Genomic DNA, 23,802 nt, shown 5'->3' on the forward strand with positions numbered 1-23,802 from the left:
GACTGACCTTCAGGGGTGAGCAAGACACTGGGAGCTAATGGTTTATTAGTTAATTATTACAGAGGTTAAAACAGTAGGCTACAGTCACAGAGACTGGAGTGGAGCACTTAAATATTGGCCCTACGGCTATAAAAGCCTCCAGAGATTGCCTACGTCCCCGTTCCCTGCTCTTATCTTATCCCACTGAATGTCAGTGCAATAACATAACCTGTTATTTACCAAAAGCGTAAAAGATGCAGGGCACACGGCCACCGCCTCAGCAAGGGGGAAACGACAAGCTAAAAACACCAGCACTGCAAAATGTCTTGAGCTTACTGGTGGGAGGCTTATGTGCTGAGGTCATACAACTGATTATGAGATGGGATGTATGTTCCACGTGACCCTCTCCCCTTTTTTGTCTTTGATCTTCGCCATTGTGCCATACCTGAGGCATGACATCGAGCCAGACCGCCGGTGTAAACCAAAACAGATTTTGCTTGAAGGGCTAGAAAAAGGAGGAGAGAGCCGCAGCGTCCAGACGGGACCTGTTGACATGACAGATACTGATCTGGACAGCGTTAACCGGTCTGTTTTCTGCCTCTTTTGAAGAGGCCGTCACTCTCGCCACTGTGAAGCTAAGTACTTAGAAGATGTCTTTTAACGTCCGTCACAGGAGAAGAATTACCAGCAAAGAAACTTCTCACCAAAACAGACACACACACACACACACACATATTCACTGAAACACTGGCAATATTATTCCTGACAACATGATGGATCTGTCATTTCTAGGGCTGTGAGGTTAGATCATTTCCTGTAAAAAATAAAAAAGGTACTCGATCAGCCAAAGGCCCAAAACAAACCCTCATACGACTTGGAAACTGGGTCTTGAACCATTTCCACGTGAGAGGTAAGAGATTGGGACCATGGGATCAAGCTGGAATTCAACAATCGAGTCTGCTGTTTCTCTGTGTCACCTAATTCTGTCTCAGCTGGAGCACTGAGGGTCTCCCTTACAGTTTTATTACATTAAAACATCTCTATTGAATCTCAGTCTGGCTTTAACTAAAGCCTGCCTGTAATTTCAACGGTAACAAACATTGTTATCTCTATGCCGCCAGCAATAACAAAAGATGTTTGTGGTTGCGAACGAGGCAATTTTGAGGGCTGCATCACCAATAGGCCACACATTCCACCGATTTGATTTATGATGATTGTATCAGAGAGGAGACAACAGTTACATAAACGTTGCAGCTCCAGTGACATAGCGCTTGATTAGTTGGAATAATATACCACGGAAAAAACCCAGTGTTCTCAAACAACAACAACAACAATAATAATGATACGTCTACTAATTAACTGGCAGAGGGGGTATGACTTTAAATATAGGTCTGAGTGTGCCGCCGCGTGTCCCCTGCCATTCAGACTGCTACATAGAGCCTTTCATGGCAGGAAGAGGAGAATTAATGTCAGGGGCCACTAAAGAGACGAAGAGAGACACAACCCTGACACAAACAGGACAGAAGTGGCTCAATCAGACCTCACATCTCCAGCTATCACCAAGCATTGTCCTGGGGTGAGGGCATGGCCCCAAACCTCCCTGATGACAGTAAACCTTGTGGCTTTCTATAGACCCAATTATCTCAGAGTTTCTACCAATGATAAAGAGATGCTGGTGTTGCCTATACAGTCCAGACCTACACCAGGCATGTATTTGACCACTTAAACCCTACATACTTAGTTGTCCAGAGTCCCCCAGGGCTCTATACCTGCCCCCCTCCTGTTTTCACTTGACAGTAAACACCTTCGCCGAAAATAACCGATCTACAAGCTCACAATGCGTGTGAGCTTGTAGATCAGCTGTTTTCGCCAAATGTTCGCCCACCATCGTGTTTTCACTCTACGTTAAATATCTTCACAGAAAATAACCAATCTACCAGCTCACAATGCGTGAGCTGGTAGCGCGGCTGTTTTTGCCAAATGTTCGAACCGAGAATAGGGAGGCCAGGGTTCAAGGGGTTAAAACTGGAAAGGCACGTGTGTGGACAGTATAGAATGCAAACCTGCTCCACCAAAACTGACCTCATTCAAACCCCAAAAACATTCAACACCATTAAGCATAACAAATGCAGACATGTTGGGCTACTCTCAATGTTGCTTAGCATTACAATGACATACAGACCCCAAGACAAAAGGACCTATGGGCTGGTGTGAAATGCCTGACAGTTTACATACAAATCAAATTCTAATGAGCCATCATGACACCGACCTAAAGAAAGACAGGTTCATTATCCTGTGTGCAAAATGCAAACTCATAATGCAGCCTGGTCCCATAAAGCTCACATACCCATCCGTTACCCTTGTCAGTTGAATTTATGCTTCAATGTTTTGCAGGGGGGGAAAGGAACACATTCTGCGCCCTGTGAGATAAGACATTGTAGTAACAATGACTAATTAAGCACATTAAGGCAAGTGAAATAGATCCCATTAGGAAATGTGTTTAACAGTGAGTGGAGAAACAGGACTCTCACAGGACACTGGGCATGTCTAACTGACCCACGTCTATGTTTGAAATAAGAAAACATTCCAAAGCCACAATAATCTGCAGCCTAAAATGGACTAAATGTAGGGTCTGGAAATTTATGTATATTGAATTTAACCACAAAAAAAAGAAATCTAAAAGGAAAAAGGAGAAAGGGGGGGTTAAAGTATGCAGGGCACAGCGGAATTTCAACCCCCCAACCCCCCCTCTGCTACTCTCCTCAAGGCTTCACTGTAACCCCCCCCCCCAAAAAAAAAGTTTCCATTACTAGACTTTAACTGATTATTTTCTTAATAGATTCGCCTTCCCACCCCCGTCCTCCTCATAACTAAACAATTTGTACTAGTGTCTATATTATTCAAACTATAGCTCCAAATATACCAGCCTGGGGGTGATGAACAAGTTAGACCAAAAAGTGAGGCCTTTCATGTTCACACAGTGACAGTAATAACACATGTATGTTTTGTTTGCATAAATGCAACAAAGAGTGTTTAGTAAATCACTGCGGGTGTCCTGGATGCTTCATCAGCTCACGAGGTACTAAAGGAAGCCTAGAAATAAACATAGGCCCCGGTGTCCGACTGTGGGCTGTAATGTTTGTATATTGATGTAGTAGTTTATTGTTGTGAACAGCCTACAACCGTTTCCTAGATGAAGACCATTAATTTGCCTCCTGCATGGAGTGAGGAACTAATGGCAACAAATGGTTACAATGTAACCAAAACCACAACATTAAGATGCAGCCTTCTAAAAACGTTACACTGTGTCTTTGAACAAAAATCACTGTAAGCAAACATTAAACTGTAGTCCCACGTAGACTAGAACAGTTGTTCTCAAACATTTTCATGTCGAGGACCCCCATATTGGCATGGATTCATTGGATTGGGCCGCAGACCTGAAAATAATTTGTGCCAGGGATCCCAAATAAAGTGAATATATGTCAACTCAACATTCGTCCAAATTTGCCAACAGATCTGCTATTTCCGAATAGCTGAAAAATAAAATGTTCCGGGGGACACCCTGGTCCACCCCCCGTCCCCACATCCCAAAGGACCCCTGGGGGTCCCCGCACCCCACTTTGAGAACCAGTGCCATACATGCACTTACTTATTTAGTGACAGTAGGCTAGATTAGTGAAATTATAGTTCTAATGAGACCTAAAGCAGTGATTTTAAACATTAAGCAGCGATTTTACACATCAAGCAGTGATTTTACACATAAAACAATGATTTTAAACACAATGCAGTGATTTGGAAACACGAAAGCAGTGGATTTCACACATAAAACACTGTTTGGTGTGTAAAATCACCGTTTAACAGTGATTTTAAACAAACTGCAGTGGTTTTTCAACATGGTTTCAAACATAAAGCAGTGGTTTTAAACCCAGCGCGGTGTTTTTTAAACACATATCACAGGTTTGTAAAGTAAACGTACCTTGTATTCCTTTGTTGGGAACATCATTGACGTTGAAGCCTTTGGAACTGTAAGCAGCTCTGACTTCATTGCAGTTCTTCTTGCTGCTCTCAGCCTTGATGGCCGAGACAAAAAGCAACACTAACGTGTATAAACCCACCGTGGAGGACAACACAGACATCTTCTTCATGGCGAGACAAATAACACCAATAAAAAAGTTAAATAATAAAAAAAAAGTTAAAACAAAAAAAAAGGAAGAAAAAAGTTACAAGTCTCTCAGGTGTATTTATTTATAAAACTAGGACGAAGTTTCAACAAGTCCCCCACGTTTAGTTGACTTTCCTCATGGACCGCACTTTAAAAACTTTCAGCTGCCTGTTAGAAGTTGTTCAAACAGACACTTCATTCAACAAAAACCCAAGAATTTACCTCGAAACAAGACCGAAAACAACTTAAAAAAGAACAAATGCGGCTCAAATGAAACCCTCAGGAGAGCCTGGGATGCGGGATAAAAGTCCAGTTCCTCCAGAAACGTCATAAAGAAAAAAAGTAACCAAACATTGGTTAAGAAGAAAAAAGAAAACCCATAAAACTTTTTTACAGTTAAGAAGAAGCAATGTACTTCGAATGTACGTCGACTATACGTTTATAACGATTAACCGCTTCGAATTCCGACGTAAAGGCACGAAGGGAAAGTACGAAAAGGAGTTAAAGTTGCATAAAAAGTGTCTTATTATGTGTTTCTTCTTCAGCTCGAGCGGTGGGTTTTCTTATAAACTGGATGGTGTCGCTCGTGCAGAAATCCAGACTAGAGGCAGTGTTGCCAGGTTTTGTGAGAGAAATAAGCAACCAGGTCTAGGAAAAACAAGCCCAAAAGAAGCAACTACTAGGCCACATGAGCAATTTAAACCTATGTGCGTTGGCTATTTGAAAATATCGAGCTCGTAGATCTGCTATTTTCAAAAACTCTTGCAATACAATGTGGACTATTTGGAAAAAAAATTTTTTGAAACATTCTAACAACACAAATGCTCCCTGGCACAAAACATTTTCATGAAAATATTTGACAACCACGGGCTTAAATAATAATAATATATTTGGAAGCAAGCCTAAATAAGCAAGTACACTTTAGAAACAAGCCCAAAAAAAACACAAACACGAAACTATCAATATTTACAAGCAACTTTACAGAAAAAAAGAAGCCCTTAGTCGCTTATAATAAGTAGACATGGCAACACTGGACTAGAGGAGAAAGCTGCAAATCCCGGTGGAGAGTCAGGATGGTAGAGTCTGTCCCATAGCCTGGAGGGACGGCCAGCTTTGTGATTGGCTTGTTGGTTGTCAGGGTAATTGCTAACCGAGGGTTTGGTAACTGGTTATTATGGGTTGTTATTATTATTGTATTATTGACTGACTAAGCAATTGTTCTATCCATTGCTTTTTTATTTAATTGAATAATCAAAGAATTGTATTTTTTTTTGTTAATAAAAAAACATTTTTATATATTTCAACACATCGATGCGAACAATTGACTAAATCGATTAGTCTGATTATAACTATACTAAAAACCTGTTTTGTACAATGGTTTCACGCAGAATATACCGAAAGTAGGCAATCTACAAGTCGCATTACATAGATTATCAATTACTCTTTATACTATATTATATAATCGATTATTTATATATTATCCCCTTCTTCTTCTTCTTCCCTTTCTTAATTTTCTTGCACTTGCACAAAAACGAATTTCACCCACTTTTTTTTACTTCTGTAAACCTGTAATGTGACAATAAAGCTGATTCTGATTCTGATTAAATTGATTCCTTCAACTAACTGTTGCACCCCTAATATATTAGCCAACGGTTAAGTTAGCTCTAAACTTAAGTTAGATCATTAAATATCCTATATCTTCAGTGATATCTGTTAAAACAAACAGGTTAGGCCTACCTGTGGTAGTTGTTAAATAAAATATTGCCAGTGACAACCAACTACCCAATCACAGCCAGACAGTCCCCCCGGGCTATGGGGTGGCTTTAATATGGAGGTGTAAGGGCTTTAGGACTAGTTTCCGGGGGGACAAAAGAAAGAGTTGGTAAGTCAAAATACATGGGGTGGAGCACATGGAACATGCAGCTCAAACTTTGAACCTTTCTATCGTTCAACAATGACCACCAATTCAAAATCAGGACCGGATCAAATCAGGACTGCTGTGTGCTATTAACTACTGTCTAATATACTAGTAGTACTTCATAGTCCTACTAAATGTTGGATTTCTTGAGCATTCAACTGTATATAATTTAGGGCATGGCATATATCAATGTTACATGCATATCGTAATATGAGACTATAGATTTTGCGTGGGATTTTGGATATCGTAATATCGTGATATGGCATAAACAAGTGCTGTCTTTTACTGGTTGTTATCTTATTTCATACTTGCAAAAATAGCTGCTCTAAAAGCTGACAACACGTTGCCACGCGAGTCTTCGTGAGTTTGTAGATCAGCTATTTTTGCTATTATTCAATATTTTCGAAAAAGTTTGAAAAATGACGAAGAAAATGTATATTGTGGTCAATATATTGATATTGAGGTATTTGGTAAAAAATATTGTGATATTAGATTTTGTCCATATCGCCCTAACAAACCCGCAGTGAACAAATTCGAATTCTGTGGCAGCACATGAAAAAAGCAGACACACATTTACTGCAGAGTTCAGAAGTATTTCATCACTAAGGTTCTCAGAATCAGAACATGGAACAGTTTATTGGCCAAGTAACGCTCTCACATATGAGGAATTTAACTTGCTTGGTTGCTCTCCAGGGTCACACAGATATAACAAATCAGAGTAAGAAATGAAAAATAGAAAAATATCCATGAAGAAGCAGAAAGCAGACAACAGTGAAGTGATAACATGCACATGTAGACTGCACTGTGAACAGAGTTGTTGGTTATGTTCACTACATGTCTCCCTGTTATGAAATGTGGCACTCTGTTGCAAACTAGACAGTGCTCTCTCTAACCGTAACACAGTGCTTCTCAAACATTTTCATGTCAAGGACCCCCAAATTGATATGTGTTTGTAGTGTATCTATAAGCTCAGAACCTGTCAACGCGTTGCAAGCTTGTAGATCGGCTACTTTCTGAAATATATTAAGCAGGGCTTAAGTGTTTTAACTGTTTCTCATGTTGTTGGGGATCCCCTGGAACCCCCTCAAGGACCCCTGGGGGTCCCGGGACCCCACTTGAAAAATTAAGACTAAAAAATACAAATGATAAGATACACTTTCATAACTGACCACATTATTTCCCCTCCTTATTTACCCTCATCTCGGTATTATTCTGATTCAGAACCTACTTAAAATAGTTTTACTATGAAAAGTCTCAAGTTGTCATTTAATGTCCTGTAAGCCACTCCAATGTTTAATGTCATATTTAAGACTGCTTTCCCCCCTGTGTTTCAAACATGCCTGGGCTTGCAGTGTGTGTGTGTGTGTGTGTGTGTGTGTGTGTGTGTGTGTGTGTGTGTGTGTGTGTGTGTGTGTGTGTGTGTGTGTGTGTGTGTGTGTGTGTGTGTGTGTGCACGTGCACATGCACATGTGTGTGCACACTTATGACTGTGTGTGTGGAGAGAAAGAGTGTGTGTGTGTGTATGCAAGTTTTGTGTGTGTGACGTGTGCACGTGTGCATGTATGTGTGTGCACACTTACGATTTTGTGTGCGTGCGTGTGTGCGTGCGTGCACATTGGTTTTTGGGGGGTAGCACTCAGCAAAATGACATTCCTCCTTTTGTGTTGACATTCCTGGGGTGGCTCCATTCTTTGCGTGTGACTGCAGAGGCTACAGGAGAAGCTGGGTAGCCAGCGGTTGCTGGGGAGCTGCAGGAGGATGCTGGGGAGGCGCGCATGGGAGAGCGTGGGCCCTCCGCTCCTCTCAATGGTCCAACAAAAGCAAGGAAAATGGTCCACTGCCATGGTAATTAAACGTGAATAAACTTTGAACGACGTGACATGTCTCCAGCTTTTCTCTCTGACAAGAGGAATTTCAGCGTCCAGCTTTGGTAAAACTGAAATGGACTTGAGTCCACCACACATACAAATATATTGTTGATGTTTGGTGGAGACCTTGTATGTCCAAAACCGTAACTTTTCAGGAAATGGAGAAAATAACCTGTGTTCCAATGGATCCAATGTAGTTTATTGAATACCAAGGACCTCAATGGAAACAAGACCGCAAGGACTTTTTTGGACAGACCTTTTAGTCAAAGTGTTTTAACTGTACTTATGCTGTTTTTACATTTCTGCCTAATACAATATTCAATCAATCAATCAAAGTTATTTAGTCTCAAGTTCTTATTAATACTTTTCATAGGTTCAATATTTATAAAACACACAGACACACTTTTTTTTTTAAGTTAGCAGATCTACGAGCTCGTACACGTTACATTGTAACGCAATGTGAGCAAATCGGCTATTTTCGCTGCTTTTGTGTGACACTACTGTCATACTTATAAGGCATTCATTTATGAAACAAACATAAAAAGATTAAATATGGAGATACAAGTTTTCTGCCCGAGAGCGACGATATATGGGTCTGAATTGCACTGTTATTTTAATTTATACACGTTGTTTGATGACCCCCTCCCCATTCATGTCAGAGTAGCCAAGCCCGGACGTCTTCATGTGTGACCATGAAATGCTAGGGATATCTGCATAATATCATTGCTGTCGGGTGGAAACCTTGTTTGTCCAAGCAAATTTACTTTTCAGGAAATGGAAAAAAGAACCTGTGTTCCAATGTAGTTATTATTTAATCACAAGCTCTTGTTAATACTTTTCATTGGTTTAGATATCTATACAAGACTTAACCACTTATACTTTCAGTTTTAAAACATTTCGAAAGTAGCAAAAAAAAATCAGATCTACAAGCCCATAACTTTTTTTTTGCTACTTTTGTGTGACACTGTAGTATGACGAAGTAGGTAGATTAATTTACAAAAACATAAAAAGTTGAGCTATGGAGATACAAGGTTTCTGCCCCGGCAGCGATGATATGCTCATATACTCATACAGAGTCCGATCACTGAGGCAGAAAATTCAACAATTCCTGGTGGTGAGCTCTTCCCACTGTTACTGCTGACTAACATCAAATTGACCTTTCACTCCCATAATGTGTGCTGTTTCAACGTTGCCCCAATATTACCCTAAGAAAACACCAGGGCTCTGCATTTCAATGAGCCTGTTTGCCCTTTCTCCACTCTCACATTAGCATTCAGAGAATCCCCCCCCCCCCCTTCGCCTCGCGTGGGTCAGCTGCCAGGCTGCTCCCCCTGCAGCCTGCATGCATTCGTTCGTTTGCTCATCTCCTAATCATCAGCCTTCTCTTTTCCATCTTAAAAAGCCCCAATCCAGCACAGGAGAGAAAGGCACAGTTGGATGCTAATGCATTTTTTATCTGATTTTATCTGGTGAAAGAGAGAGAGTGTGTGTGTGTGTGTATGGGTGGGTGTGGTGTGTGTGTGTGTGTGTGTGTGTGTGTGTGTGTGTGTGTGTGTGTGTGTGTGTGTGTGTGTGTGTGTGTGTGTGTGTGTGTGTGTGTGTGTGTGTGTGTGTGTGTGTGTGTGGGCGGGTGGGTGTGAAAAGTTACAGCGCAACACAAGGGACCCTGCAGGTTTTTTGAAGTGTGTTTGCGGTGCGAGCGCGTTATGTGTGCAGCTGTGAGTCGAGAGCAGCCGCAGGCCTGCCAATAAAGCTGATCAGCTTTACACACAGACTAAACACAAACAATTAGCCCTAATGAAGCTCTCATTTAATTGTGTGAGTTGTTGATGAGTGTCTGTCACCTGGCTCAGGTGGACTCCAGAGGAAATAATGACTAGGTTCAGGGCTAAAAGAACACACCACAGAGGACAGGAAGCTTAATGTGCTTTTGCCAGTGGTGGAAAGTAACTAACTAAGTACATTTATTCTGTATCTGCAACAGAAATGACAAACAAGATGCAGACATAAATGATCCATAATTCACATGGTATGGTAGCTACGTACATGTAGACTGGTGGAAAGTATAGTAAATAAAAGTATAATCAAAAGTATTGTTTCTTAACCAGTGGTCTGTGGCATATAATTACAGGTGCTCCCTGTGTTTCAAACATGCCTGGGCTTGCAGTGTGTGTGTGTGTGTGTGTGTGTGTGTGTGTGTGTGTGTGTGTGTGTGTGTGTGTGTGTGTGTGTGTGTGTGTGTGTGTGTGTGTGTGTGTGTGTGTGTGTGTGTGTGTGTGCGTGCGTGTGCGTGTGCGTGTGTGTGTGCATGCGTGATTTTAAATGTTAAATAACACATGTTGAACCTTCAAAACATTATATGTAAATGATACTTCGACATCAAATTTAAGAAATCTGGAGTTGCTTTAAATGACATCATAGCCATCACATCATCCTGTAATATCAGCTATGAATACAATTTATTTTAATCACTGAATGAAAAAGATCAGTTGGACTTACCAACCATAAATCAGGCTTTTAAATCTGGCTGAGGACCTTTATTTCTCTCTTTTCACACTTCTTATGCATTCTCCTTCACATCTTTCCATGACCTCATGACGTTTCACATCAAGGTCAAGGAAAAGTCACTAGGAAAGGGGAAAAAATGACATAATACACATACAGCATGCATACATACAGTGTACACACACACACACACACACACACACACACACACACACACACACACACACACACACACACACACACACACACACACACACACACACACACACACACACACACACACACACACACACACACACACACACACACACACACACACACACACACACACACTCCCTCTCTTTCACCAGATAAAATCAGATAAAAAATGCATTAGCATCCAACTGTGTGTCTGAGTGTATGTGTGTGTATATATATTACATATATATATACCATATACATACCGTATAGAAATACATACTATATATACACTATTTAATTCTGTATACACAAGTTATACTTAGGAGAGACATGGAAAAACCTGAACTCATCAAAACAAGTTTTGTCTTTATTTTGCTTAATGGTATTGTTTTTCCCATCAACAACATTAGATTAAAACAAACAAGACGAGAATAAAACCATGTTATACAAACACTGTTCCCTGGCCTGTATACTCAACATGACGTCATGAACGATCTCGTGACATTCGCTGCACTGGGATCAGTTGGGATGCAGAAAGTAAAGAGACATTCAGTTATGAATAATTTTCTCTCCAAACAAGTCATCCGGCGGAACTTTTAATGAGCATAGGGACACACTGTGTTCCCCAAAAAAAGAGGGAGGGACACTGTTCCCAATTTTCATCTAATTTCAAATTTCAAAATTATGTAAACACAAATGATAGACTCCTGGTTTTGGACCAGACATATATGTACAAAGAGCATTAGAGCAGTGATTCTCAACCATTTTAATCCTTTAAGACCGGGAACACATCTGTGTCATTTTAAGATTTCTTTGGTTATTAAAAAATAGCTTGTAGATGCGCTTTTATTTTTTTTTAATCGTGGAAAAATTGTGCAAATCTTTGAATATATATATAGATATATGTTTTAAAGCAAACATTTTTTACTCCGATCTGTGCTTTCGGGGGTCCCTGGAACAACATATTTTGAGATGGGGGCCAAATACGCCAAACACATATCATGTTGGGGGTCCTTGACATGCAAAAGTTGGAGCACCACTGATATAGCAAAATGTTTTGTTCCAGGGACCCCCCAGAAGAAAAGATTTGAGTAACAAATGTTCGCTTTAAAAAATATGTATTCAAAGATTTGCCCAAATTTTCAAGATCTTTCAAAAATAGCAGATCTACAAGCTCATAGTGCGGCACAGGTATATCTGCTATTTTTGAATAGCCAAAGAAATCTTAAAATGACACAGATGCGTTTCCGGATTGAATGGGTTAATTTCAAGGACCAACAGTTTGATAACGCATTAGTCCATTTTCAAGATTTGTTTCATCTCTGGGACACCAATCTACACTGTAAGATTCTCTCAGTGTTTAATTAACACAGAAGTGTAAGGGTCCAATTGGACGTTGAGACCCGAGGTTGCATTCACAGACCAGACCAGACCTTGAAAAGACTTGAGCCTGATGCAAACCACAGAGCATAAGAGGTCAATCACCAATACATATTTACATTGTCTCTCATACCCACCCTTCACGTTGCCCTCTGTGTGAAGTGAATAAGCAATGACCAGCTGGTAACTCCAGTCCATGAAGCACACACTACCATTTGAAATTGTGTAATAACTTAACAAACCAGTATTTAAATGTGACATAAACACATTTATGAAATATACATGTGTATGGTTATCAGGCCGTAATGGTAGCCCTATATGATATGGCAGCCTTTTGGCTGTTACTGAATAAAATGCAACATGGTGACAAATAATGTAAACACTGACGGTAAGAGAGGAGAAATTAGCCCATTCAATCGGGGAACGCATCTGTGTAATTTTAGATTTGAGCTATAACCATTCTTTTTATACTTGCCGATTAAAAAATAGCAGATCTACAAGCTCATAGCACGGTACAAGCTTGTAGATGTGCTATTTTTGAAAATATTATTATATATTATACATAATATATCTGTGCAAATCTTTGAATACATATCTTTAAAAAAAACATTTTTAACTCAAATCTTTGCTTCTGGGGGTCCCTGGAACAACATATTTGATGGGGATCGGTGGCCAAAAACATATAATTTTGGGGGTCCTTGACAAGAAAAGGTTTGAGCACCACTCATATAGTAACAATAGTTTTTCATAAAAATGAAGTCATTTGTTGAAACATTTGACAGTTACAAATGTTTGCCTAAAAATATATATATTCAAAGATTTGCACACATTTTCAAAAATAGCCAAAGAAATCTAAAATGACAGAGATGCATTCCCAGATTGAATGGGTTAATTTACAGTTCAGTTAATCTGTCATAAACTTCAGAAGCGCTCAAGTATTCTCAGAATGGTAAATTAGCTCTATTAATGACAAACAGAGATAGAATACTGAACATACAGCAGCAGCACTGGATTCAGAAAAAATAGGGAAAAAGATAACAAAGTATTTTCACTTTACAGCAGAAGCATTTAAAAGCATCTCAATGGGTTTGTCACCTCAGCCACGTGGGGAGATGGAGGTGACAGTGACACGCCAACCCCTTGAAGTCCACTCCTGCGTGCAACTGTTTTGCAGTCTGCTCCTGTGGGCCAATTATCCAGCTGAGAAAGGGGAGTCACAACAGACAGCTTTTCAAAGGTCTGCCCCTCCATTAATGTCTTGTTGGGTGTCCGTCCTCCAGGAAAAAACCCTGGCGTTCACACTTCACAGGTCCATGACAGAGTCCTGCCCATACAGTAGGAGACGCTTGGCTTTGTGAACCTCTGCCCAATGTGTCACGCTACAGCAGCGTGGTGACACTGGATGACAGGACAGGAGTTCTGGTGGCATCTGACCATGGGACTGTTAGCACAGCTTTCTATTTACAAAACGGCTCCTCTGGTGACATTATTGATTTCTAGCAGGGCCGTGTAACAGACTTTTTGGGAGCGCAGGTGCCCTAACACACGCATGCACATGCACACACACACACACACACACACACACACACACACACACACACACACACACACACACACACACACACACACACACACACACACGCACACGCTCGCTCACACGCACCCACACACACATAACTTACAAACTGAAGATTCTTTTAGAAACCAAAGAAGTGAAACAATGTAGACCCAGTCAATCAAACTTGTACATACTTTATATGTTAGTTAGAACTATGTATGATAATGAATGATAGTGAAGCCTAAGGATGTTGCCCAATGAACTTGTTCAAAAGCGGAACCTAGCAAAAGCTAGCAAGTTCACAGTTTTGGCCGATAAGTACATGAGATAGACAGCAAGCAACCATGTGAGAAAATCTTATTTCACACACCCACAGATTTCTCAGAAACGCTGAGGGAATGCGTTCGTTTCGTTAAAAAAAAAAATACCATGACATTTTTTACATTATTTGATGTTATATTATCATTAAATTGTAGTGTTTTGTCAATTATTCCGGCCCAAAGGTTGAGAACCAGTGCTGTAGAACTTCATTTCCCTTGTTTCTTGCTAAAACCAGACTTATCAGGAGGGGGAAAACAAAACAACCTAGCCTAGACTTTGTATTGAATGAGAGCAGGGCAGAGAATAACTGTGGTTTGACAAAATAGATATAAAAGTAAGTATAAATTATGGAGGCATAAAAAGGACACTTTCTCCTATGAAGGCAATGAGGCAGGTGCTAGGGCAGTGGTTGGCTCCTATGTGAGGCACGTGCCTGATTTCTAGCCTAACTAAATAAGGACTGGTTCTTCAGCAAATGAGGACAGGACACAGAGAAGGTATGCAAAGTAAAATGGCCAGTATTAATGTATCCATTTAGAACTCTCATGGTATACAAATGGAAACACAGGGACCTCTTACGGGTCCCTTTGGTTCGGTACGGCCCGGGTATTAACACTTGGGATTTTACAGTGTAGAGGGAAAGAGAAAGGGGGGGAGAGAAAGAGAGAGAGAGAGAGAGAGAGAGAGAGAGAGAGAGAGAGAGAGAGAGAGAGAGAGAGAGAGAGAGAGAGAGAGAGAGGGAGAGGGAGAGAGAGAGAGATTAAAGGAGTTTGGATTAAGTAATATTGTTTTGGTTAAAATAAAAAGTTTAATGTTAAAGCTCTACGAGTATATTCCGATAGTAATCATTGCTAGTGTTTGTTCAGTAACAGGGGTCTCGCCGTCTCTCAAGCACTTTAATAAACAGAAAATACATTTTCAGATGGGTTACACATTTCATCCAATCAGGAGAGAGAACCCCAGAGAGATCATTTGTGTTCCAGTTGTGTCTGCTCATTTATTTGTTTCACCATTTCCAATTTCACTTTACTTGTTATGACTAATAGGAGTTCCTGTTACTGAACAAACACTCAGTCTATAGCAAAGAGTGCTATAGAACAGTTAACACTTATTTAAACCATAAATAACTAAATGCAAAATAAATACAAAATAAATAAATAAATAACGTGCAGCACCTTTAAGCTCATTTTCTGTAGTCCATGCCAGCTTTGATGAGTGGTTGAACTGTACATCCGACTATAAAACCTACTGCTACCGTACGTATACACGTTTGTGATATTTGGACATTTCACAGCATTCACATGTTGGGGAGGGGAGGAGGGGGGGGTGTCCCACAGGGAGGTATATTTGGGGAACGTAGGTGATCATCGGTGGTCAGTGTTGACCCAGCAGGAGGAGGAGGAGGAGGGACAGTGTCAGAAGGGCCGCAGGGGGCAGGACGCCCTTCCAAACTGGAGCTCCGACAGAAGGAGGGCCTCTGACGCCGGGCGTGGCCAGGCGAGGGGTCAGCAACTGCTCATGGAAGATGAAGTCATCCATGGCTAGGTTATCTGCCAGGTCTGAGAGACAGAGAGAGAGAGAGAGAGAGAGAGAGAGAGAGAGAGAGAGAGAGAGAGAGAGAGAGAGAGAGAGAGAGAGAGAGAGAGAGAGAGAAGAGCAAAAGGGAGAATATTAATATGAGAGTTGAAGGGAACAACATATTTTGAGATGGGGGTCCACGGCCAAATACATATCATTTTTGGGTCCTTGACATGGAAAAGTTGGAGCACCACTGATATAGCAACATACTGTTAGGATTTAGAAAACATTTTTAGATACGTATTTGGCCCCGGACCGGACCCCCATCTCAAAATGTTTTGTTCCAGGGACCCCCAGAAGCAAAGATTTGAGTTACAAATGTTCGCTTTAAAATATATATATATTCAAAGATTTGCACACATTTTCAAGATTTTTCAAAAATAGCATATCTACAAGCTCATAGCGTGGCACTCAATGCTGCGCTATGAGCTTGTATATCTGCTATTTTTGAATAGCCAAAGAAATCTAAAATGACACAGATGCGTTCCCGGATTAAATGGGCTATTTTCAAATGCTCATGGCGTGTCTGCTGTCCGTGGGCTTTACGTGATGCGTCACGCAGCTGTGAAAACAACACAACACTGTAGAGGATGAAAAACTCACATGTTAACGCTTTAAACATAATGTTCCACCACACGGACGGATGTGTACGTCGTCTCACAGGACAGGAGGAGGAGGAGAAAGTTCTAAAGCATGGGTCTTTAACAGGGGGTCCGGGACCCCTAGGGCGTCCTCCTCAGTGTTACTGTACTGAGGGGGCCGCAAAATCTTTGTGTGATAGGAACACAAATAATTTTGACCACTTGAACCTCTTGATCCCTATTCTGGGGGAGAACATTCGCAGAGAATAAATTATCACAAGCTTGTAGATCTGCTATTTTTCGCAAAGAGCTTTGGTGTAGAGAGAAAAACATCGGACAAAGTACATAGCCAAAGGTCAAGTTTACTAGGTATTGAGGGAAGTGTTTAATACGTCTGAAAATACACATGAACAAGAATCCAACACATTTATAGAAAAGATCATGTGTAAACAAAGAAACAAAAAACATTACACAGCACTGATGATAGTGTATGTCAAACAAGTCTATGAAGCTATCCATTAAATCTATGAAAAAGTTGAATCTGCAACACAATTTTATACAATATGTAGTGGGGTGGTCCCTGCTTCTTCTCTCTCTCTCTCTCTCTCTCTCTCTCTCTCTCTCTCTCTCTCTCTCTCTCTCTCTTTTGCTGGGGACCCCTGGGGGGGGGGGTAAGATCTTCTCACCTGCCCTGTATACCTGTGTCATTTCCTTTGTAGGCTGCACTAGCCTTCCTGCTTTCGTGTATAGAAGGGCGGGTTTAAAATCAGCGCGGAGAGAATGCGCCTGATCCCATTGGTTCACCGATCTGTCCGTCAGCCCCCGCCCCGTCAACACAACATTACGAGCGACGCCCACTGCGCTCTGGTTGGTCGGGGAAATGAAACACTTCCTATACCGGGTACACCGACGCGCTGGTCCAGGCTTTTATTTTTTAGCAAAACTAAACAATAAAAGCCTGGAGATCGAGGCTATTTCCTTTGTGACATGTGCATTTAGAATTGAACGGGACAGAACAGACCTCCATTGTTCACACAAAAGAGATTTGTGCTATCAACTTGGATATAATAAGTATACATAATACACATCTAATAGCATCAGAAAATAAATAGACCTACTAAATGTGTAGCACATGTGGCCTAAGAGAGCTACGTTTCATTTGGAATCTGGGTTGATTGCACTTTGGAGCGGACCTCTTGGAAGCATTTGAGAAGCAGGTTTGTCTCTCTTCGACATATATTCATCAAGTGGAATCCCTGGGCCGTCTGGAAAAAGTGTGGACGGGGAAAAGTCAACGGTTAATGGTCCCTGCTCGCTCAACAGCTACAAACCGGGTACCCTTGAGCAACGCGCTTAATCCACTGAGCAGCTCCAGCACCGGAGCCAACAGTATGGGGATTGTGGTCGCTCTGGGCCGGCGCCAGGATGTGGAAGCACTGAGAAAATCATGAACGCTCAACAAATATTCCTTGGATGAGTAAAGCCTGAGAAATGATCAGGCTCTTTCTCAAGCTTGATTTATAGTGTTGTGCATCAAACACAGCAGTTCTACAGGCTCACAACGTCGCAATGCGACACGTTGTGAGCTTGTAGATCGGCTATTTTTGGCGTGCAACACCAGCACGCCACTGAGTATTAATGAGGCTTCTCTTTGTATAACTTCTTTACTCCATATGTGTTCTGCCAGTGGTGGAAAGTAACTACTGTAAGTACATCAAGGACTGTACTTACGCATTTTTCATTTTCAATAGGCCTACTTAGTCTTAGATCTGCTATTTCTGAAAGAAATACATTTTTTAAATGGGACATTCTGCATAATGAGTACTTTTACGTTTGGTACTTTGAGGATACAAATGATTTAGCCTTAAGTAAAACTTTGAATTTACTTGTATCAGAGTATTTCGACATTGTGGTATGTTGCTACAACTGGAGTACGTCTTCCACCAGTTTGTTTAACTTACTAACTGTTAGCCTACTCCTGTATATGTTTGTATACTTTTTATTAATAACTGATGGTGTTGTTGTTATTGTGATGCCACTCTTCCTATGAATGTGTCTTGCTGTACTTCTAATGCCCTGTATCTGTAACCCTTAAGCTGCTGTGCTGTCTCGGGTGCCTGAATTACTCCCCCCCCCCCAGCAGAATCAAAAAAGGTATCTATCCGTCTATCTATCTGTCCTCCATATGTGTTCTGCATCTCCATGACTTTATGTTCACCTGCTGCTCTGCGACCGCAGCTGCACCTCTGTTAGCACAGAACGTACATACTCGCTGCACAACAAGGCTACGGCTATGTCTCTCGCAGGAGCCATTCTGTGCTTGCTTGGTCTGTCTGGGAGGACGCTGTGAGGCAGACACACAAATATGTGCTCCAAGTTATGAGAAAGGCCAGGATATCAGTAATAAAGGACTTCTGGGGTTCTGGAACGCCAGCTATTTGCAGAGATGTCCCCTGTCAAGGCACGATTCGAATTTCTCCGCTCGGCAGTGTTGAAAACAACCGTCCTACAAGCTCAGAACGAGGCGCGTCTGCGCAGCGTTGTGAGCTTGTAGGTCGGCTATTTTCGCCGCGCGACACCGTCGTCTGAAGGAGCATAAGTTAGGCTCCAGGCTGGGTTTGGAACACCTCTCCTGAACCCATAAACACTCACATAAACACACACACACACACACACACACACACACACACACACACACACACACACACACACACACACACACACACACACACACACACACACACGCACACGCGCATGCACATACACAAACATTCTTGTATCCAGACTCTGAATCTGTTCATAATCTGTTTATGGGTCCAGTGTGCTCCCTTCACATACAAGGAATTTGCCTTGGTATTTTGCTCATATACACAGCACAAAAAAAATATTTTTTTTTTATCAGGTATATCCAAAACTATTAAAGGAAAAACTAGGAATGTAAGAAAAACAGTGTGAGCAGTCTAATAGTATTGGACAGTGTTCTCATCTGCTAACACAAATCTGAAAGCGCTTCACAAAATCTTTTCATATTCTAGATAATAGAAATATAATAAGATATACAAATGGGAGAAATCAAGGCAGTGGGTGGGTGACTATAAAAAAGGCCTGACCAGATATAAATATTGCTGCAATATTGCATGTTATATTATTGTATAGTGTATAGACCGCCGAAGTCTGACGTCATTTACACATCCTTTGTTTGTCTACCTGGTTTGCAGTTTTCCACCCCCGTTCTGAATCCCTTAGACGTATTGAATATCGCGTCAAATAAGAACTGTGTTCCAAAAATAAACACATGACCCCGGCGGGTTGACTCTTATGGATATGAAGCATCAACTGACGGTGAGAAAACGCTAATGTTACTTCCGCCGAATTAGTTACATTTTCGCCAGAAACAGACTGTATCAAATATAAGTGACTGACTATCATAAACGATACAGAACCTCCTCCCTGACAATAACGCCGACACGCGGTGTTTATTTTTGGACCACAATTCTTATATGAGACGATTCTAAGATGACCCAATGTTATTCTCCATAGAGAAATTACTTCCGCAAACCTGGGGATGAACGAGTGACGTCAGGACTTCGGTGCTCTATAGTGTATACTAGATTACTACATTAGATTGTAAATATTGTCATGATATTAACAATAATTGTGTGGATGCCCTTCTCCTTAATTTTAATCATACCTGTAATTTTTTTACCCTTTCCTCACTGAGACCAACTGTGAAAACAACAGATAGTACAGTAGCTTGAACTGAGTGAGTGGTCCCATCTGATCAGAGTGTGTTTTAGTGTCCCTGAAGGGGAGGAAGTGTGACCTAAACCCTGGTGGGATCACATGATCAGACAGACAGACAGACAGACAGACAGACAGACAGACAGACAGACAGACAGACAGACAGACAGACAGACAGACAGAAAGAACAGGCAGGCAGGCAGGCAGACAGTAGGTCCTTGCCACTGGTTTCAGATCAGCCAGGGAGGGACCTTCTAAAACAGAGGAAGGAGCCGAATAAATAAACCTCCCAATCTTAAAAAAAAAAGAAAAGAAAAAAAAGAAAATCCCCTTAGCCCTCAACAAATGTCTTTGCCGTTACGACAGCAGTTGAACGGCAGCCAGCGGACAATTCAGTTTTCTTTTTTTGCTGTGGTCCTGTGTCCTCTGACATGGCGCTGGCTGGCCACACATTCTTTGGGCTCTGAAAGAACGATTTGTCATTGTCGACAGCAGAGCGCTGTACTGCTGGGCCAATTAAACTCAAGGTGCAACTTGATACCCCCATATATACTCTGTGTGTGAGCGTGCATGCATGTTTGTGTGTGTGTGTGTGTGTGTGTGTGTGTGTGTGTGTGTGTGTGTGTGTGTGTGTGTGTGTGTGTGTGTGTGTGTGTGTGTGTGTGTGTGTGTGTGTGTGTGCACACACACATGTGTGTGCACTAGTGTGTGTGTGTGTGTGTGTGTGTGTGTGTGTGTGTGTGTGTGTGTGTGTGTGTGTGTATGTGTGTGTCAGTGCATGTGATTGTCTGTGTGTCCACGCTGTGTGCGTGCGTGCAACCCATGCGTGCGTGCATGTATGTGTGTGTATGTGTGTATGTGTGTGTGTGTGTGTGTGTGTGTGTGTGTGTGTGTGTGTGTGTGTGTGTGTGTGTGTGTGTGTGTGTGTGTGTGTGTGTGTGTGTGTGTGTGTGTGTGTGTGTGTGTGTGTGTGTAAATAAGTGTTTGAAAAAAGATGTGTGAAACAGTCGCAGGGTAAAACGCGTGTCTCTGTGGTGAGTTTAAAGGCTGCTCCATGATGGACACAGAGAGACCTTGTTCTGCTGCTGCTCTTAAAAACAACTCAAACACCTTCTCATCCCCACAGGGCCTACCAATAATATCCTGTTCTAATAGGAGATGAACACCTGTGTATGACTGAGAGAGAGACATAGAGAGAGAGAGAGAGAGAGAGAGAGAGAGAGAGAGAGATGATCTTGCTTGGTGGAGACAGTGGACAGACTGGTTCAATTAGGCTGATAGATGGATAATCCAGCTCTATAAATAGAACCACAATACCTCCACTAATTAATGTGACGAGCGAGGCTCCCAGCCCCCCCGATGCGTTCCCACCCGTTCCCTCGTTCATCGTTCAACAGCAGAGCCTTTTTTGGGACTAGCACCACTCCCCAAAGGGTGACATAATGCTACTAGTAGCTTGCTAGCTTCATCACCTCCTTTAACCCATTCAATCCAGGAACGCATCTGTGTCATTTTAGATTTCTTTGGCTATTAAAAAATAGTAGATCTACAATAGTGTGGCACCGAGTGCCGCGCTATGAGCTTGTAGATCTGCTACTTTTGAAAAAGAATCGTGAAAATGTGTGCAAATCTTTGAATATATGTTTTTTTAAATGAGCATTTGTAACTCAAATCTTTACTTCTGGGGGTCCCTGGAACAAAATATTTTACAAAATGTTTGCTTTAAAAAATAGATATTTAAAGATTTGCACATACTTTCACGATTTTTCAAAAATAGTATATCTGCTATTTTTGAATAGCCAAAGAAATCTTAAAATGACACAAGATGCGTTCCCGGATTGAATGGGTTAAGACAGTGGTTGTCACATCGCAGCGTCTGTAAAAGTGTACCTGTGAAAATGTTTCAGCCCTTTGTGCACAACGTGGTTGAACCTGACAATACGTTGACGCTCTGTTTACACTTTATCTCATTTACAATGCTGCTTTGTGGACCTAGCGAAGTGCTACCACCCTTGTGCCTAACCTTATGCACCTTTTGTCTAACTCATGTACATGAGTGCGTGCCTGCCTGCCTGTCTGTCTGTCAGCAGAGCTTTGAGCCAAAGGCTTGTCATTTACCACTAGTTATATTTAAGCCACCATGCAGTTGTCACAACAAGCAAACGGTTCCCAAATAGTGCCAACAACACAGGACCTTCCCTGCTCCATCTACAGGTAATTATTATAGGACTTGTATAATTATCATATAATTATAGGAAATTGGGTCAGCTGTCTGGTACATTTATACTGTAGGTAAGGTAAGGTAAAATGTATAAAGCACCATGCAAGGCACTGTACAAAGAATCGCATCATAGCAATACGATCTAAGGAACAGTAAAACGGTAAAGTGCTTGCGAAACAGGTGAGTTTTTAGCAGCTTTTTAAAGGAATCAAATGACTCAGTGTTTCTTAATGCCAGGTGAAGGCCATTCCAGAAAGTGGGGGCTAAGACTGTGAAGGCTCGGTCACGATTAGTTTTTTAGCATCGTTTTTGGGAAAGTGAGAAGGCCTTGGTCAGAAGAGCCAGCCCGTGTTATATGTCATATATATAATATATATAATATAATTTTTAAAAGATTTTGTTGTCAATGGGTAAGCAATGTGATGCATCTCTAGAGCTAGCAGAGGTGTAATGTGTGATTCAACTGCGCTGTTTGTTAAATGTCTAGCAGCCGCGTTTTGTACCAGCTGGAGCTAATACATAGAGGAACGACTCAATGTAATATTATAGCACATATATAGCACATATATTTATGAAATGCAGTTGCTCTGAGTAAGTGAATGTCAGGTCATTTGCCATTTTACACATTATTGTTATACCGCCTGACAAATATGTATCTTCATGCTCCGGCTGAGTTTATTCAGCACATGTGTGTGTTTCAGACAAGAGCCTTTTTTTTCTTCTTTTTTTTTGGGTCAGATAAGTATGTGGAATGTTAAGTCTCCAAACACAGGTGCTTCTTATGAAAGCGGGAAATGGTTTGGATTGCAGCCGCTGTGAGCACAGAAAACACCTGAGCTGGTCAAATTTGATCAAGATCTTTGAGATTTGATGGCTTAAAAGATCGCCTTTAAGCAAAGTCAATATTTTATCATTGGTCTGCCAGTCCACCATGGAACTTATTCGCTGGGAGGGGCAGTGTACTCCGAACATCTTAACATCCTATCCTACCATATCCTACCATCCTACCTAGGATGACCATATTTCAGCCCCCCAAACCGGGACCCGTAAATTAATGCACACGTTTGTGCACGCACCCCGCCCATTCATGCACGTTCACGCACGCACACATACACATGCACCATAGTCGTTGCATACAGGCAACAACTGATTGACAGACATCAGCGTTGTATTCAGACACGCAACGCATTGCTCTCATGTTTTGTGATTTGTTAGGAGAGCATGTACATGAACAGAACATGAACGTCTATGCAACCACTGAAAACAACTATTTTTATTATACACACACAGTTTGAAATCGGGACAATCCCAGCCAAACCGGGACGTTTGGTCACCCTAATCCTATACCATCCTACCATCCCAACATCCTATCCTAACATCCTTCCATTTGGGAAACACTGCTCTACAGACTTGCAGTTAGCGATTGAATTCATTGGTCCTTATCGGAGCCAGGGTGATAGATAAGGGAGGAGACCATGTTTGGTTTGAGTTGGCTTGTTGTGCAAAGCCTTGGAACACATCGTGATCCTTCTGGCGTCCTGACCGGGGCCTTGTCTTGAGACATTGCTGATTGGGAGCCAGCCGGCCGGCCGGCTGGGGGGTGGGCGCTGGGCGGGGAGGTGGTATGTCCATATGCTTGGAGGGAATGTGCATGTCTGCATCCGTAGCCACGGCTGACCACAGAGCAGCTCCGACAGAGGGCTGGCGATGTTGGGCCAAGACAAACGCTGCTCCGTCTACAGGAGACCCCGCCCTCCCCCCACCTTCCCCCCCGGCCTCTCCAACAGCACGGCTCTGTGTGTCCCTCTGC

The 23,802-nt window shown here is 41.8% G+C and overlaps 2 protein-coding genes across 2 annotated transcripts in view; both read right to left on the reverse strand.

Moving 5' to 3' along the window:
- gpc4 (glypican 4) overlaps window positions 1-4,721 on the reverse strand; it is a 47,338-nt gene extending 42,617 nt beyond the window's left edge. Inside the window, exon 1 of the mRNA XM_080416923.1 lies at window positions 3,956-4,721. Within this exon, the coding sequence (XP_080273049.1) occupies window positions 3,956-4,124 (169 nt within the window). The 5' untranslated portion in view covers window positions 4,125-4,721. The remainder of the gene's footprint in view (window positions 1-3,955) is intronic.
- Window positions 4,722-15,245: 10,524 nt separating this feature from the next.
- gpc3 (glypican 3) overlaps window positions 15,246-23,802 on the reverse strand; it is a gene marked incomplete at both ends in the record, with an annotated part of 152,823 nt that continues 144,266 nt past the window's right edge. The window contains one exon of the mRNA XM_080416658.1: window positions 15,246-15,430. Within this exon, the coding sequence (XP_080272784.1) occupies window positions 15,246-15,430 (185 nt within the window). The remainder of the gene's footprint in view (window positions 15,431-23,802) is intronic.

This window comes from Gymnoscopelus braueri, assembly GCF_963280865.1.
Source record: "Gymnoscopelus braueri genome assembly, chromosome: 20".
Classification (NCBI taxonomy): Eukaryota; Metazoa; Chordata; class Actinopteri; order Myctophiformes; family Myctophidae; genus Gymnoscopelus; species Gymnoscopelus braueri.